General features: G+C 44.2%; 1 protein-coding gene across 2 annotated transcripts in view; it reads left to right on the top strand.

Annotated features, from left to right (window-relative positions):
* Positions 1-14,633, top strand: part of IKZF3 (IKAROS family zinc finger 3) — a 58,906-nt gene that overhangs the window by 2,603 nt on the left and 41,670 nt on the right. The window contains exons 1-3 of one of the 2 annotated variants that reach the window (XM_083583138.1): positions 5,452-6,331; positions 8,718-8,771; positions 9,639-9,752. In XM_083583138.1, the coding sequence (XP_083439264.1) occupies positions 8,732-8,771; positions 9,639-9,752 (154 nt within the window). In that variant the 5' untranslated portion in view covers positions 5,452-6,331; positions 8,718-8,731. Of the gene's footprint in view, positions 1-5,451; positions 6,332-8,717; positions 8,772-9,638; positions 9,753-14,633 lie in introns of those variants that run through there. The other variant, XM_083583137.1, reaches the window with a different exon arrangement.

Below are 14,633 nucleotides of genomic sequence, written 5' to 3'. Positions count from 1 at the left end.
ATTACCATAAGCAACTACACAGGCCTGCGGCTATGAACGCCATAGGGTCAAATTCCTTTGTTGTCGCACCCACCCACCCTGCAAAAAAGCGGGGAGGCTTAAAACAGGCAACAGCATTTCTAACTTTGTTCACTGGAACATACTGTTTTAAAATGGACTGCTTCTCCCCAGAACCACCCCCCTCCCAAATCCCCATCTTTGCAGGATGTTAAATCTTTCTGTGAATCTCATTCTCCATCTCTTAATGGCCCCCTTCCAAAGCTGAATGCTGAAATGGCAATTTGCTCCCCGGCTCCTGTTCTTTGGGCACATCTTTAGCAAGGCTTGAAAGATTGAGAGAAGCAAAATGCCCTCCTTATATCGTGCAGAAGTGAAGCCTCAACTGTTTCCTTTTTTCCTTTATTGAAAAGCAACGTTGGGAAGCTTCTAAGAGGCAGGGAGGCATGAAGGAAGAATGCTCAATCCTTTCCCCACCGGCTGCTTTCCCACTCAGAGTTTCCCCCCCTACTTTCCTACTCAGAGTTGTTCAACCTACTGGCACTCGAGATTTGCTTCCCCCGGTTGGCCTTTACAGGCTGGGAAAGTGACCATTCTCTGCAGCCAATCCTTCTTTGAAAATTATGTTCTCTCCTCACTGCTTTTTAGATGACCTGGGTTTCTGTACCCGGTTCTCTTGCCAGATCTATGGTTTGGCCTTTATAATATATAGTTATCAAACAGGGTTTTAAGCTAGGGCACATGGGTGGGTATTGCTTGGTTTTGCCATTGTTTCACATATTGTTCCTCTTTGTTCTTTTCCTCCTTACCTTAGCGGATAAAGTGAATTTTCTGAATGAACTTTTCATGCTACGTAGTTTTGGTCTCCTCTGTACAGCTGCAGAAGGACATTTCATTTGAACACAAAATTTCTGAGAGGTCTGTTGTGACTTAAACAGTTCTGTAACAGTCAATACGTTAACGTGGGGGGGGGGAGGAGGTTTGACCATTGCCCCCATTTCCAATTCTAGGAAAAGCTGAATTTTGTGAATTTCTGCCTGCCAACGTAGCTGTTGAGGGCACAGGAGCTTCACAAAAATAAAAATGAAAATGTTTTGAAATAGGTCACAGGAATCAGATTTTGGTTTTCACTGGATCCTTCATTGGCAATATTTTCATTTCGTGAATGCTGAGTGGTGCATAAGATGTGACCTCTTTATTTGCATTGCCTAAGAGTGTGTCAGTTTACGAAAGTATGAAATCACAATCTTAGTATCAAATATTAGCAGGCAGTGGAATAAATGTATGTTTTAGCGATGTCCCGTCATCTCATACCCCTGAAACAAGCTTGCTTGATTTTTGTGCAAGATTGAAGTGAACTCATATACACCTCCAACTATTTCTCTTTACCAGGGACAGTCCCTGTGGTCTGTTGTCTGTCCCTGTGTATCATCCCCATTTTGTCATTTGGAGAGATTTTGGGAGTGATGACACTTTTAAAAACATATTAAGTGTGCATTGCTAGAGCTGTAATTCCTTAGGATTCAGCCTCTCTCCCCAGAACTTAACTCTCGGAATGGGGAATGCGTCATGATTTTAGTGCCCATGAATGGAAATACATTTGCTTCAAGGACGGGAACCTGTAACCCTTCAGATGTTACTCGACTTCGACTCCCATCACCTGACCATTGACTGGCGCTGTCTGGGGCTGATGGGATTTGTAGTCTGACAAAATCTGGAAAACTCTCTATCCAGATAAACAGTTTTAATGTGTTTTGAGTTGCTGCTATTTGTAATAAGGGCAGCCAGATCTATTGTGAGATTGAACATTCTAAAGTTGAGGAGCTGTAGGATTCTCTGGTCAGTTTACTAATATTCCCTGCTTGAGAAGGCACTGCAGTGCAGACCACACTGCCTGCAGAATAAATATATAAATAGCAAGAACAGATGAGACTTCAGTAGTGTGCAATTTTGGGAGGGGGTTCCCATGAGCATCACTCTTGGGGGTGAGAATGGGTTGTTGTTGTTTTTTCACGAAAGGCTCAGTTTTAATCTATGAATTGTTGGAAGATATATATAATTTCCAACCTGATTAAGTAGATAGCAGGTGAATCCCTTTTTCTAAAATCTCAATGCTTCTAGTCATTTTCTTTCTGGTTTATCTTCAAAAGCTCTCTGTTATTATTGAGATGGTGTTAATTCTTCCAAGGTTGTTTTGCTTAATTTCTAAAGCAGCCTTCTCCATCAGGAGTACCCTCCTGATTATTTTGAACTACAACTCCCATCATCTCCAGCCAGCACAGCCATTGGTTTGGGCTGCCAGGAGTTGTAGTCCAAAACATCTGGAGGACTCCAGGTTGGAGATGGTTGACCACTGTTCAAGTCTTCTTTGAACCCACATCCTCTGGCCTAGAAGCTCATCCCCTTCAATCCCACATATATATGGCCAGACTCACGGAGGCCTGGGTATAGTCATGCACTGTTAAGAGAAATGAACTCTGCGTATGTTCAGAGACATTTGTTTTATATTTATTGCTACATCCTACTTTTCAGAACCAATTGCTTGCATTCAGCACCTCTTTGGGGGGTAAACTCTGGTGAGTCCTTTTTCAATTTTTTTTACTGCAAAAATTACTGTAAAGTCAAGAAAACAAAACAAAAAGGAGCCGAGGAAGGGAACCCCCCCCCTAATCATCTCATATTAACAATACAATAACTATCAATATGTCCATTTTAGTTTACTCATATAGCGCAATAGATGCTACCCAAATGTCCAAATCGGTATCCAAGTGAGATTGGTGTTTATGAAAAGTATGTGCAAATGTAGCAAATGCATTAAGTTCTTCAGACCATTGTGTAATAGATGGTGGGCATCTGTGGTGGGCTCCAACTCAAATTAAGCTCCATTTCCTTGCAATCTGTCAATGAAGTGCAAGTGACAGAACCACAATTGATTATTTAAGGCAGAGATTAGCAACTAGTGATTCATGGGTGACATCTAGCCCCCCCCCACTCCTTGACACCTGCCAGCTCAGGGGTGTTGTGTCAAACACTTATCTTTAAAACTTTGACAAGATAAATCCTCTTTCCTGCAGACTTGTAGATCTCCCACCATTTCACTAACAGGTTTGTTGTTGTTGTTTTTTAAGAACAAAACTCAAGCCTGTGCATTTTGGTTCTCTAATGTTGGACAACTGTCAGTGGGGACACTGGAACCATTCAAGGCCTGCTGTGAAGAGTTAAATAGGGCAAAATGGTTCACTTTTATACAGACCTGGATGCTGCTGGATTTTAATATATTCTCTGGTGAGACATCCAGAGCACTGTCATATCCATAGCTGTCAACTTTTCCCTTTTCTTGCGAGGAATCCTATTCGGAATAAGGGAATTTCCCTTAAAAAAAGGGAAACGTTGACAGCTATGGTCATGTCCAATTCTCTGGGTTCAGTTCCAGCTATTGAGGCCTGAGGATGTGGGCAAGGTGCTTCCGGCTATCTGCCCAACCACCTGCCCTCTCACCCTTGCCCATCCTCACTTGTTCATCTAAGTCAGGGTGGGGGGCTGACTCCAGGGTGGGGGTGAGTCCAGAGGGTGGTTAGCACATCTTTGCACCAAAGGGTTGCCCCATCTGCCTTGAATAACGTGGTGGTATTCCTGCTGCTGAAAAAGCCTTCACTGGATTCTGAGATGTTCCACAGCTACCACCCCCATCCATCTCTAATACCCACCCTTGGGGTAAGGTTCTTGCAAGGTTGGTGGTGATTCAGCTGCAGGCGCTATTGGAGGAAACAGATTATCTGGACCCATTCCACTCTGGATTCAGGTCTGCATTTGGCACAGAATCAGCCCTGGTTACCCTGACAGAGGACCTCCCTTGAAGGCGAGGCAGTGGAGTGCAACCCTGCTGCTGCTGTTAGATTCCTCATCCAGTTTTTATACTATTGACCATGGTGTCCTGCGGGTTAGGAGTTGGGAGCACTGTTTTGCGGTGGTTCCACTCCTGCCTGCATGACTGCCCCCAGAGAATAGCATCGGTGGACTACATGTCTGTCTATACCTTGGCAGCTTAACAGCAGGATGCTGCAAGGCACGAGCCTGTCCCCAGTGCCTGAGATAGTTGCCTCACCTTGGCTCATGGGTGGGCCTGGTCCTGAGTCTGAGCAGGCTGTTTCTAAAAGTGGGCAGGGAAGCTTGTGTATTCTAGATGTTGCTGGACTACAACACACACACCCACACCTGGCCATTGGTCATGTTGGCTGGGACTGATGGGAACTGTATTCCAACATAATTTGGATGGCTTCCGGTTCTCTACTCCTGTTGTTGAACATCAAGGGGCAGTTTTAATCTGATTTCTAGTCAGAAAGCAAAAGCAAAACAAAACAAAAAGGAAAAAGGAAAACACACAGAGACTGGGTAACAGAACTGCTCTGTCCCCTCACCATCAGATAATGTGGTGTCAGATCCGAGAAGCAATACTTTAATCTTCAGGAAGAAGGAAAAAAAAATTAAGGAGTGGTGCATGGCAGTGGTTTGGAAAGGCCTTCTGCTATCAAAGTTCTTCTACTCGGATGTTGCAGAGGCCCCATGTATGTTCCATAAACCTTGGTGGTGAAGCAAGGGAAGCGGTTAACACTTTCCTGCCGCTTCATGTGAGCTAAGTTTTGCAGTTATGTAACAGCCAGGACCAAGTTTCTTTCTCTTTTTAAACAGACATCAGATTCTCAGATAAGGAGATCAAAGGAGGGAGAAAGAGAGAAGCAGAGAGACCATTAGAAGAGATGCATGCTTGATTACTCTCCCTCAAAAAGTGGTTTTCAGTCAGTATTCCTCAGCCGGCTTATCAGGGGTTTTGCGATATGTCATGGCAGACAAACGGCTTGCAGGGTGGCTCTGCACCATTGATAAACTTTCCCTGCAGTTTTCAGCTAGGGTTGCCAACCAACCAGTAAATGACAGGCCTTGCTCGCAGTGGTGGCGGTATAGATATTCTGCCCCCACATCCATCCCAAGCCCCCCACCTCAGACTGCTGGACTCCATACTTGGACATGTTCCCCCTAGGCATAGCTGTCAACCTTCCCTTTTTTTGCGGGAAATTCCCTTATTCCAGCACCGTTTCCCGCTGCTATCCCGGATTGTTAGATATCCCGTAGACTGTCCCTGGGACAGGTAAGGCTGCTGATCCCTTATTTTCAAGGCCACTGATCCCTTATTTTCAAATCTGAAAGTTGACAGCTATGCCCCTAGGCCCTAACCAGTTGTCTAATTTTTAAAAAATCAAATCCAAAGCAAGCAGCTCACAGTGGAAAAGCAGGAATTCTTATTTAGTCGTTTAGTTGTGTCCGACTCTTCCTGACCCCATGGACCAGAGCACGCCAGGCACTCCTGTCTTCAAAGCAGGAATAAGTTTGGTTTATTACAGCTTTGTGCACTCTCTGTTGGCAGAGTGGGACAGTGAGGCCCAGCAGGCCTCTCGGTAACGTTCAAGGTGTGCAGGATCGGTGCAGAGCACTGGTGGCGCCCCAAAGGGCAGGCTTAGCACCCTGTGCATCCTGAAACATGCCCCAGAATCCTTTGCAATGCACAGTAGTCCCTCTTGGTAACTGGCAGCGTTGGGAAGCCATATTGGCAATGCGGCCACTACATGAATGCCATTCAAATCCAAAGCAGTTGCAGCGGTAGGGTTGTTATAGGGCCTAGGATATGGGGTGCGAGGAGGGAATTTAAGCCTTCCCCTTCCTCTATGGTCAGCATATTTCTGATGAAATTGCCCCCCCCCCCCCCGCCACCAGCCACTTTTTCCCCAGGAGGAAGGCAGCTAATATATCACCCCCTGCCTCCTAGGAAAATGACAGCTGTTTTGGGCCACCTCCTTTTTTTTGCAATGGCTATTTTTTTTTTTTTTAAACTGCCCTGTTAAATGTGTTAGTTTCATGAACTATGTGGTCTGGCCTTGACAGATGGTGGCGAGGAGACGCTAAAGGAGGAATTCAGGAGGGTTTTTGCAGAAGGTGGTTTTGGCTTTGAGCTGGGGCGGGGAGCTGCTCTAGAGGTTGGAAATCATGTGGCAGGCGGTGCCGAGGAGACAGGAGTGTGAACAAAGGGGCTGACAGGAAATGGGTTTCTGTGGGACAGAACAGGAAGGCAGGTGAAGGGGATAAAGGCCTTCAATGTGAGCAAGTTTATATTTAGTGCGAACAAGGAGGTGTCTTGTGGCACCTCAAAGACTTGACACATTTATTATGGTAGGAGATTTTGGGGACTGCAGTCTCCTTCCAGATGTGTGAAGTCTTCACCCGCAGTTGGCAGATATCGAGAGAGGTGTTGAGAGAGAAATACAAACAGTGTGATCCGAGGGTAAGAAAATGCCAAGCATAGAGTCTATGACTATTTTATTACAGCTGAAGACTGCAATCCTGTACACACGTACCTGTTGCAATCCTAGATACACGTACCTGGACAGGTATAGGGTTGCGCTGTAAATGTATGCCAAATAAGTATAAGCCAGGGCTGGCAGACCTGGTGCCCCTCAGATAATTTGGAATACAATTCCCATCAGCCACAGCCAGCAGGGCCAATTGCTGGAGATGATGGGAGTTGTAGTCCACAAAATCTGGAGGGCACCATGTTACCTAATCCTGGTATGAGCTTTCATTTTAATTGCCATAAATAGGTGTTTTTTTTGCATTTCACTTCCACCAGGCTTCACTGTTTACATGTGTCCGGTGATGTTTTTGTGGCAGTACTCACCAACATGGAGTGCTGGCATCTGTTTTTAATTTATTTATTTTTTTGCTGCCCATAGCAGCCATTTTGTGCTGGCACCCATGACACTTTTATCAACTTATGAGTCACACAACATCTCATTTACTAATGTATTTTTTTTTACCAAAAAAAAAAGCACTTCATGTTTCTGTGTACCATATGAGGTCTGTTCTGAAAAAAAACCCTACTTGAACACCACCCATAATTAACACATTTACAATTCCAAAAATAATCTAATTGAGACTAATTTTAAATTGCCCTGGCACGGAATAAATGGATTGGCTCATCTACAACAGAGAAAAAAGGTTGTGCCTCATCTACAAAAGTATTATTCCAGAGATTTATCTTTAAAGACAGTCTTTCAATAAACCTATTAACTTGATTTCAATAGTAGCTTCTTCAAGGTGAAGTTTTAATTGTTCGTGCCAGAGGCAATGACAGCTATATATGCCACAGCAACAAATCAACCCAATAATGGAAAGTTCATATTCCAGACCCTATATGCATAGATTCCAGGGGTGCAGAAAACCTCCGTCTTCAATACAAATTAACAGGGTGATCCTCTACTTGTGCTAAGTGGGCCTTACTCCCAGCAGCTGGTATAGGATCACAACCTTCATCTTTGTTTCTCTTGCGAAGCAATTTTATCTAGCTCTCTCTCTCTTTCTGATATTCCTTGTCATCAAGGTAACACAGCAACTTTTTAAAATAGGCATCAGTATCACTCAAGAGATAGTGAGTAGCTTCTTGAAAAACAAGTTAATTAGCAATGCGTTTACATCCAATTTTTAACCACTTTGAAATTAAGAGGAATTGCAAGGTTTTCCAGAGATCAGTGCAGTAGCAAATGAATGGAATTGTTGTTTTAATTCTGGTGGTTTCACCACTCCTTTTAAACACCCCAATAAAATATTTCTGGGATTGAGAGCAATGTCATATACTATCATCCCTTGGATTTTGTCTCAGTCAGGCATGGAGAAACTGTGGCCTTCCAGGTGCTGTTGGCCTCTCAAGACCCATCTGCATAGTGAATATAGAATGGGAACTGGAACCAAAAACATCTGGAAGGCCACAGATTCCCCATCCTGAATCTAGGACTTCTCTCAACAAGTTTGTATGTATAAACAGGACCGAAATCTTGCACCATGTCTGTATCTGAATGCCTTTCATCTCCAACAAACATTTATTGATATTATTTGGATATCATTGTTATTATTCACTTCATTTCTATAGTGTTTTATATTTTTAAGGGGGAAAAACCTCAAAGCAGTTTTCAACCTGCATTAAAACATCAAATAAAATAATCCAGAATAAAACATTACTGAAGGAAGTCAAATATAAAAGTATAACTTTCAAAGCAACATAATTAACAGAAAATTAAAGCATTATATTCAAAAATTCAAGAGAAAATATTAAGATACTATTGATTGATTGTTATAAAGCTGATTAATAGGAATGTTACGAGATGCCCATGTCTGTTCTTCTTCAGAAATTTGTTATTTAAGCCAAACGATTTACAGAAACATAGGATTTTAAAGGAAGTTTGAAAGGAGAGAAGCAGAAAGATAGGCTGCAGGCAAGCCTGAGAGGATTTTTTTTTTAAAAAGTGATAAATTGCATAAAACCCTTCAGGGGTTTTTTTTAATATTCTTTTCTGACCAAGGCCATTTGCCATGGTCTAATTTTGTAGTTTCGTTGTGGTTTAATAAGGGGTGAAGCAAAGGCGTAATAATGCTTGGACTACATATCCCATGTTCTAAGGAATGAGAAGGTCTTGTCTCCATTCTTTATATGCGCCTCTTGGCTATTTAATGGATTGTTCTGTTTAATTGAACACACACACACACACACACGGGAAGAGTATGTTTTGGATGACACGATTTTGGACCAGGTACGGCCCTTCCAGTCTCACTGCAGAATTGTCACTTAGCGTTATGCAATCTTTAGAGATTTAAATTCTTTCTTGGCCTCTTTTCAGATTCACCAGCTGGCATGGACCTCAGCCATTCTCGGGAACAAACAGAGCCTACAGGTACTGTGCTGTGATGCCCCCCCCCCCCATTCCTCCATCCTTAAAAGAGTTCCTAGCCTGGGAACCTGAAGATGATTCTTACTTCCCACATATGACCATATAAGTACCGTATTGGCCCGAATATAAGCCTTACCCAAATATAAGCCACACCCAAATATAAGCCGCACCTTTAAAATTGAAGGGGGGAGGAAAGAAAAAAATACCCGAATATAAGCCGCTCCATTCCTTGCTGCTCCTGGCTGCACACTGGGCAGGGAGGGGGGGGGAGCTGTGCTGCGTTGCCGGTGGCCTTTCCCCTTCCCCGCTCTCTCCCCGGCCTTGGGGGAGAGGATGGGGGACTGCGCATGGGGTGGGCGCTGCTTTGCTGCTCTCCTGGCGATGTTTGCCCCCTACTCCTGGCTGCATACCGTAAGGTTGTGAATATAAGCTGCACTTTGGGGGAAAGTGAGGCTTATATTCAGGCCAATACGGTATGTAACGAGAGACTTGATCCAAGATGTCTAACATTAAGTTGGATACTTACGTGTCTGCAATGTGGCCTTAGCCCACAAGACTGATGCCTGAAAATTTGAAGGTTTTTAATGATTTGATGCTAGTGCATTTGAACTATATTACTAACGCTTGCATGTTGGGTTTATAACCAGAGTTCAGATTTCAGCTCATCTTTACAGAGTCTTGTTAAGGTGGCCTTCTTTTTGCTCAGTCTCAGTTTCCCTAATCTGTAAAATGCAAGCATTGAGAGCATCTTTCGTTGTTACTCAATGAGCTAAAATGTATTAAAGCACATTTGAATTGCTGTCTAAATGATTAACCGTCATTATAATTCAGTCATGTATATATAAATATATTTTTAAAAACTCCTTCTAGATGTTCCAGATGTTTTGACTGATGGCAATTCTAACACATCCCATGAAATTGAAAACATGGACAATAGTGAAGACTCAAAGGAATATCAGTTGACTAATGGAGAAGGGAGAGAAGGTAAAGTGGAAACTGGAAATAAAGCTACTAAAACAACATATGCCACCTAGAATTGCCATTAATAATATAGGTACCGTATTTTTCGCTCTATAAGACGCACCAGACTACAAGACGCACCTAGTTTTTGGAGGAGGAAAGCAAGAAAAAAAATATTCTGAATCTCAGAAGCCAGAACAGCAAGAGGGATCGCTGCGCAGTGAAAGCAGCAATCCCTCTTGCTGTTCTGGCTTCTGTGATAGCTGTGCAGCCTGCATTCGCTCCATAAGACGCACACACATTTCCCCTTACTTTTTAAGAGGGAAAAAGTGAGTCTTATAGAGCAAAAAATACGGTAATTCAGGAAGAAGCAGATGTTTTCTTAGACTCCAACTCCCATCATCCCTGTCATGCATGGCCATAGGTTCACAGATGATGGGAATAGTAGCTGAACATCTATCCTTGAGTTTATTGAGCCAACTAAAAAAATGAAGCCAACTAACCTTCAAAATTCCCTGACATCCTTGGGAACCATTTTGAAAGTGTCAGCTCCTTTCTCTCTTTCCCTTCTGTATCTGCTGGGATCTGCTGTCTCTCTCCTCTCTGCCACTTGGGTGATGGTGTGGGGGAGGGGAGAGAAGGAGGTGGGCACAGGTACAGTCTCAGAGTTCTCTCACCTCTAGATCAGACTTCAAAACCAAGAGCTCCACCCCGGCGCTGAAGTTTATGGGATATGTATTACTGAGTCTTCCACAGCCAAAGGCATTCTAGAAAAAGTTTCATTCTAGGGTTTGGGTGGTGAGTTAAGTTCCTAATCAGATTTCTCCCCCACAGCAAAAAAAAAGTGAGGGAAGGATCAAGTGGGCAGAATCAAGAAGGCATTATGGGTACAACAACACAGAGACAGGAAAACAAGGTAGACGGAGCTTTGTCACCACGTAAGAGCCTAGGACTTGCCAATCACAAGGTCGGCGGTTCGAATCCCTGTGACAGGGTGAGCTCCCATTGTTCGGTCCCAGCTCCTGCCAACCTAGCAGTTTGAAAGCACCTCAAAGTGCAAGTAGATAAATAGGTACTGCTCAGGCAGGAAGGTAAACAGTGTTTCTATGCACTGCTCTGGTTTGCCAGAAGCGGCTTAGTCATGCTGGCCACATGACCCGGAAGCTGTACGCTGGCTCCCTCAGTCAATAAAGTGAGATGAGCGCCGCAACCCCAGAGTCGGCCACGACTGGACCTAATGGTCAGGGGTCCCTTTACCTTTACCTTTAAGATGAAGAAACGGGGTGGCAAAATGAGACAGAATTCGGAGTCATGGAAGTCAATCCAATTTGTCCTTGCAGAGTTCCCATTAACTTCAGTATGGCTTCAGAGGAAGAGAACATCACAGGAAGCAGCTATGTACTAAGTCAGACTGTTGGTTCATCTTGCTTGGTATTGTCTACTTGGTATTGTCTGACTGGCAGAGGCTCTCAGTCTTTCAGACAGGAGCATTTCCCATCCCTACCTGGAGATGCTGAGGACTGAACCTGGGACCTTTTGCGTGCAAACTCTGCCATTGAGCTGCTAACCAAGTGGGAGGGGGTGCACCAAAATGTATTGGGCCACCTCTGAGACATAAGCCTAATTCTGTCTGCCTGGACTGTATCACTTTTGGCTGTGAGTGGTAGCAGAGAGCTAACACGACAGAAAAGTTGCCCTTTGAGGAGCAGAATTCTAGCCTAGCCTTTTTCCTGTGGAAGTGGTACAGCCTAGGCACCAGTCGAGTGAGAACTCACCCAGGGTTTCTGTAGCTATATAAAAAAGGGAGTTCAACAAATGTTGCTTTTCTCACCATTGCACATGATAAGCTGCAGCTGCTGAAATCCTGCTTCTGCATGCCTCTTACAGCCACATGGACTGCAGGAGGTCTGTCCTTCTTTCTGTCTTGACAGACAACCTAGCAGTTTGAAAGCATGTCAGTTCAAGTAGATAAATAGGTACCGCTATGGCGGGAAGGTAAACGGCGTTTTCGTGCGTGCTGGTTTCCGTCACGGTGTTCTGTTGTGCCAGAAGCAGTTTAGTCATGCTGGCCACATGACCCAGAAGGTTGTCTGTGGACAAACGTTGGTTCCCTTAGCCTGAAAGCAAGATGAGCACTGCAACCCCATAGTCATATTTGACTGGACTTAACCTTCAAGGGGTCCTTTACCTTTACCTTAACTTGACAGAGGGGGGAACATATATGATCTGCCACTGTCCCCCACCTTCTCAGTGCAGCCTATTAGCAATCCCCAATACCAGACAAACCTTTATTTTTCTTTTTTTCTTTTGCACTAACAGAAGTTAGTCCGGAAACGTTGCCTTTATCTCTGTTGTATCTGTGGAGTTAGCAGGACTGCAACTGTCTGCACCAAGTGCAGAGATAAGTGGCTAAGGAGATAATCAGGAAGATCGTGAACTTCCCCTTTAAGTCCTCCCATGGCAGTGGCTCCGAGTGACATCACCTGCCTTACCAGAAATAGGGTTTGAGCTAAAAAGGGAATAAAAGTTCTGTTTTGTTTAATAGAATATACTATCGGGAACAAAAGGCCAACCCATATTTTATATAAATGTGCTCTTGGGCATTTAGCAGTGCACAGAATTGGGAGTGCATTCCCACAACAGTTAACCGTGCCCAGTGATGTTCACACATGCAGGAACAGCAATTCTGGATTAAATGGGGGGAGGGAAATACGTGAAGGCATTTTGACAAGGGCAATGTTGTGTGGGTGCCGCAGGAGCAGCACAGAGTCTACAATCAACTGCTGCATCCACGGCCTGCTCACAGGAGCAGGTGGGTACTTTCACAAGGGCCCAAATGGTCCTTCTCTGAAAAAGAACTGCCGCTTCTGAACTCTGTCATGGGATGACCCCTGATCTTCTGGACACTTCTGAACTTTTATCATAGCATTGTTACTGGTCTTGTGCTTTCCTTGTGCCAGCAAGGACAAGTTTATTTATACCAGCTAAAATCCACTCTTCTGCACAACTATTAAAGGTACAGGAGTCCTTGTCCTCTTTTCCATCACAGCTGCCACTGGAAATTTTACTCTCTGAGAGCTTTTAAGCCACAGGGTTCAGGAACTCCTTACCTCCTATATATATTTGCATGTATAGGTATGTCCCATTTTCAAATCTGGATTCCCAGCTAGTGAAGTTATGAAGTCCTGAATTAGAGGTTTGTCAGCGCTGTAAGTTAGTTTGTTTGTGTTTGTGCAAAATAGGGAAAGGTGCGTGGGCAAGATACCTTGGACCTTAAGCCGGTGGGCGTGCTGCGGTTTTGTTTTATGGGTGTCTGTGAAAAAAGCAAGAGAAAAGACAGGAGCAAAATGGGAGCATCTGCTCCAAGTTCTCTTGGTTGAGGTTCCAGCTGCCGTCGCCTTAGACGTGTGGCTGTGCTAAAAAAGGAAGTGCTGTGTTTTTTATTATCAGAATATCGCATCTCTTGCATCGTCCTGCTAGTGGGACAAAATTGGGAGGGGGAGAGGCGTATCTAGCAACTTCAGCAAGTCCTTTTCTGCAGAGGCTCATTTAACAGGGGATTTCATAAAGGATTTCAAAAACACACACGACTGTGGAACTTGAAACTTACTGTATTGGCACCGTCTTCCTTTGATTGTGGTTTCTGATTTGAAACTCACAAGTCAGGCAGGGCTCTGTGAATTCTCTGTGTTTTCTTCCTTTGTTTTATTAACTAACGTGCCTAGGAGTTGTTATGACATGGGTAAAATATGCAGCGCATTAACTCTTTGCCCATGTATATAGGCTGTTTATAGAATAATATGAGCTCCCCAAAAAGTGCTGTCTCCAAGCACTTTAAAGTCCCTCCTTTCACAGTGGGGGATTGTTGCGGGTGCGAGAGATTTGTTTAATGAATTTTGCCCAATTTTTGTTACTTTGTAAACGCTGAAGCGTGGCCCTTAAAGAAGGCGAGACATCAGAATTTGGGAAGCTGCATTATGCTAGCCCAGTCCAGCCCATATTGTCTGTTATGATGAGCAGCAGCTTTCCAAAGTCTCATGCAGAAGTCCTTCCCAGCTCTGTTACCTGGGATTAATGTATTGTGTAAAGAGAAGCTGGAGATGGAACAAGGTAGATACAGAGCTCCAGACGCTCTCCATGCACTCTTTATTAGAGTTCCCTAACCTTTCCACCTCCATACATGTATGGAAGTGAGAGCTGGACCATAAAGAAGGCTGATCGCCGAAGAATTGATGCTTTTGAATTATGGTGCTGGAGGAGACTCTTGAGAGTCCCATGGACTGCAAGAAGATCAAACCTATCCATTCTTAAGGAAATCAGCCCTGAGTGCTCACTGGAAGGACAGATCCTGAAGCTGAGACTCCATTACTTTGGCCACCTCATGAGAAGAGAAGACTCCCTGGAAAAGACCCTGATGGTGGGAAAGATGGAGGGCACAAGGAGAAGGGGACGACAGAGGACGAGATGGTTGGATAGTGTTCTCGAAGCTACCAGCATGAGTTTGACTAAACTGTGGGAGGCAGTGGAAGACAGGAGTGCCTGGCGTGCTCTGGTCCATGGGGTCACGAAGAGTCGAACACGACTAAACGACTAAACAACAACAACAACCTTTCCACCTAGACTAATTCCCAGGGTTCTTTGGATGGAAGTACTGATGGTCTTTATAGGCTTGTGCTGTGTTTTTCAAGCTACATTTCTGAGAATCCTAGGGTTCCTCATAGGCTTATCAAAGAACCTCACCAACAGATCTAGTAATGGGAGACAAATTTCTATGGAAGGCAGCTTACCAGCTGCTGCTGCCACTACCAGCACCATTTATATTTCAAAGTGTCTGGGGATATTCTGGAGTACATTTGGGGTTCTCGTGCAGCGGCAATTAGTCCCAGTGGGCCTGGGATGCCTGAA

The sequence above is a fragment of the Podarcis filfolensis genome (assembly GCF_964270895.1).
Source record: "Podarcis filfolensis genome assembly, chromosome: 13".
In the NCBI taxonomy this organism is placed as follows: Eukaryota; Metazoa; Chordata; class Lepidosauria; order Squamata; family Lacertidae; genus Podarcis; species Podarcis filfolensis.
The sequence above is the reverse complement of the archived record's forward strand: the minus strand, read 5'-3'. Positions and strand labels throughout refer to the sequence as shown.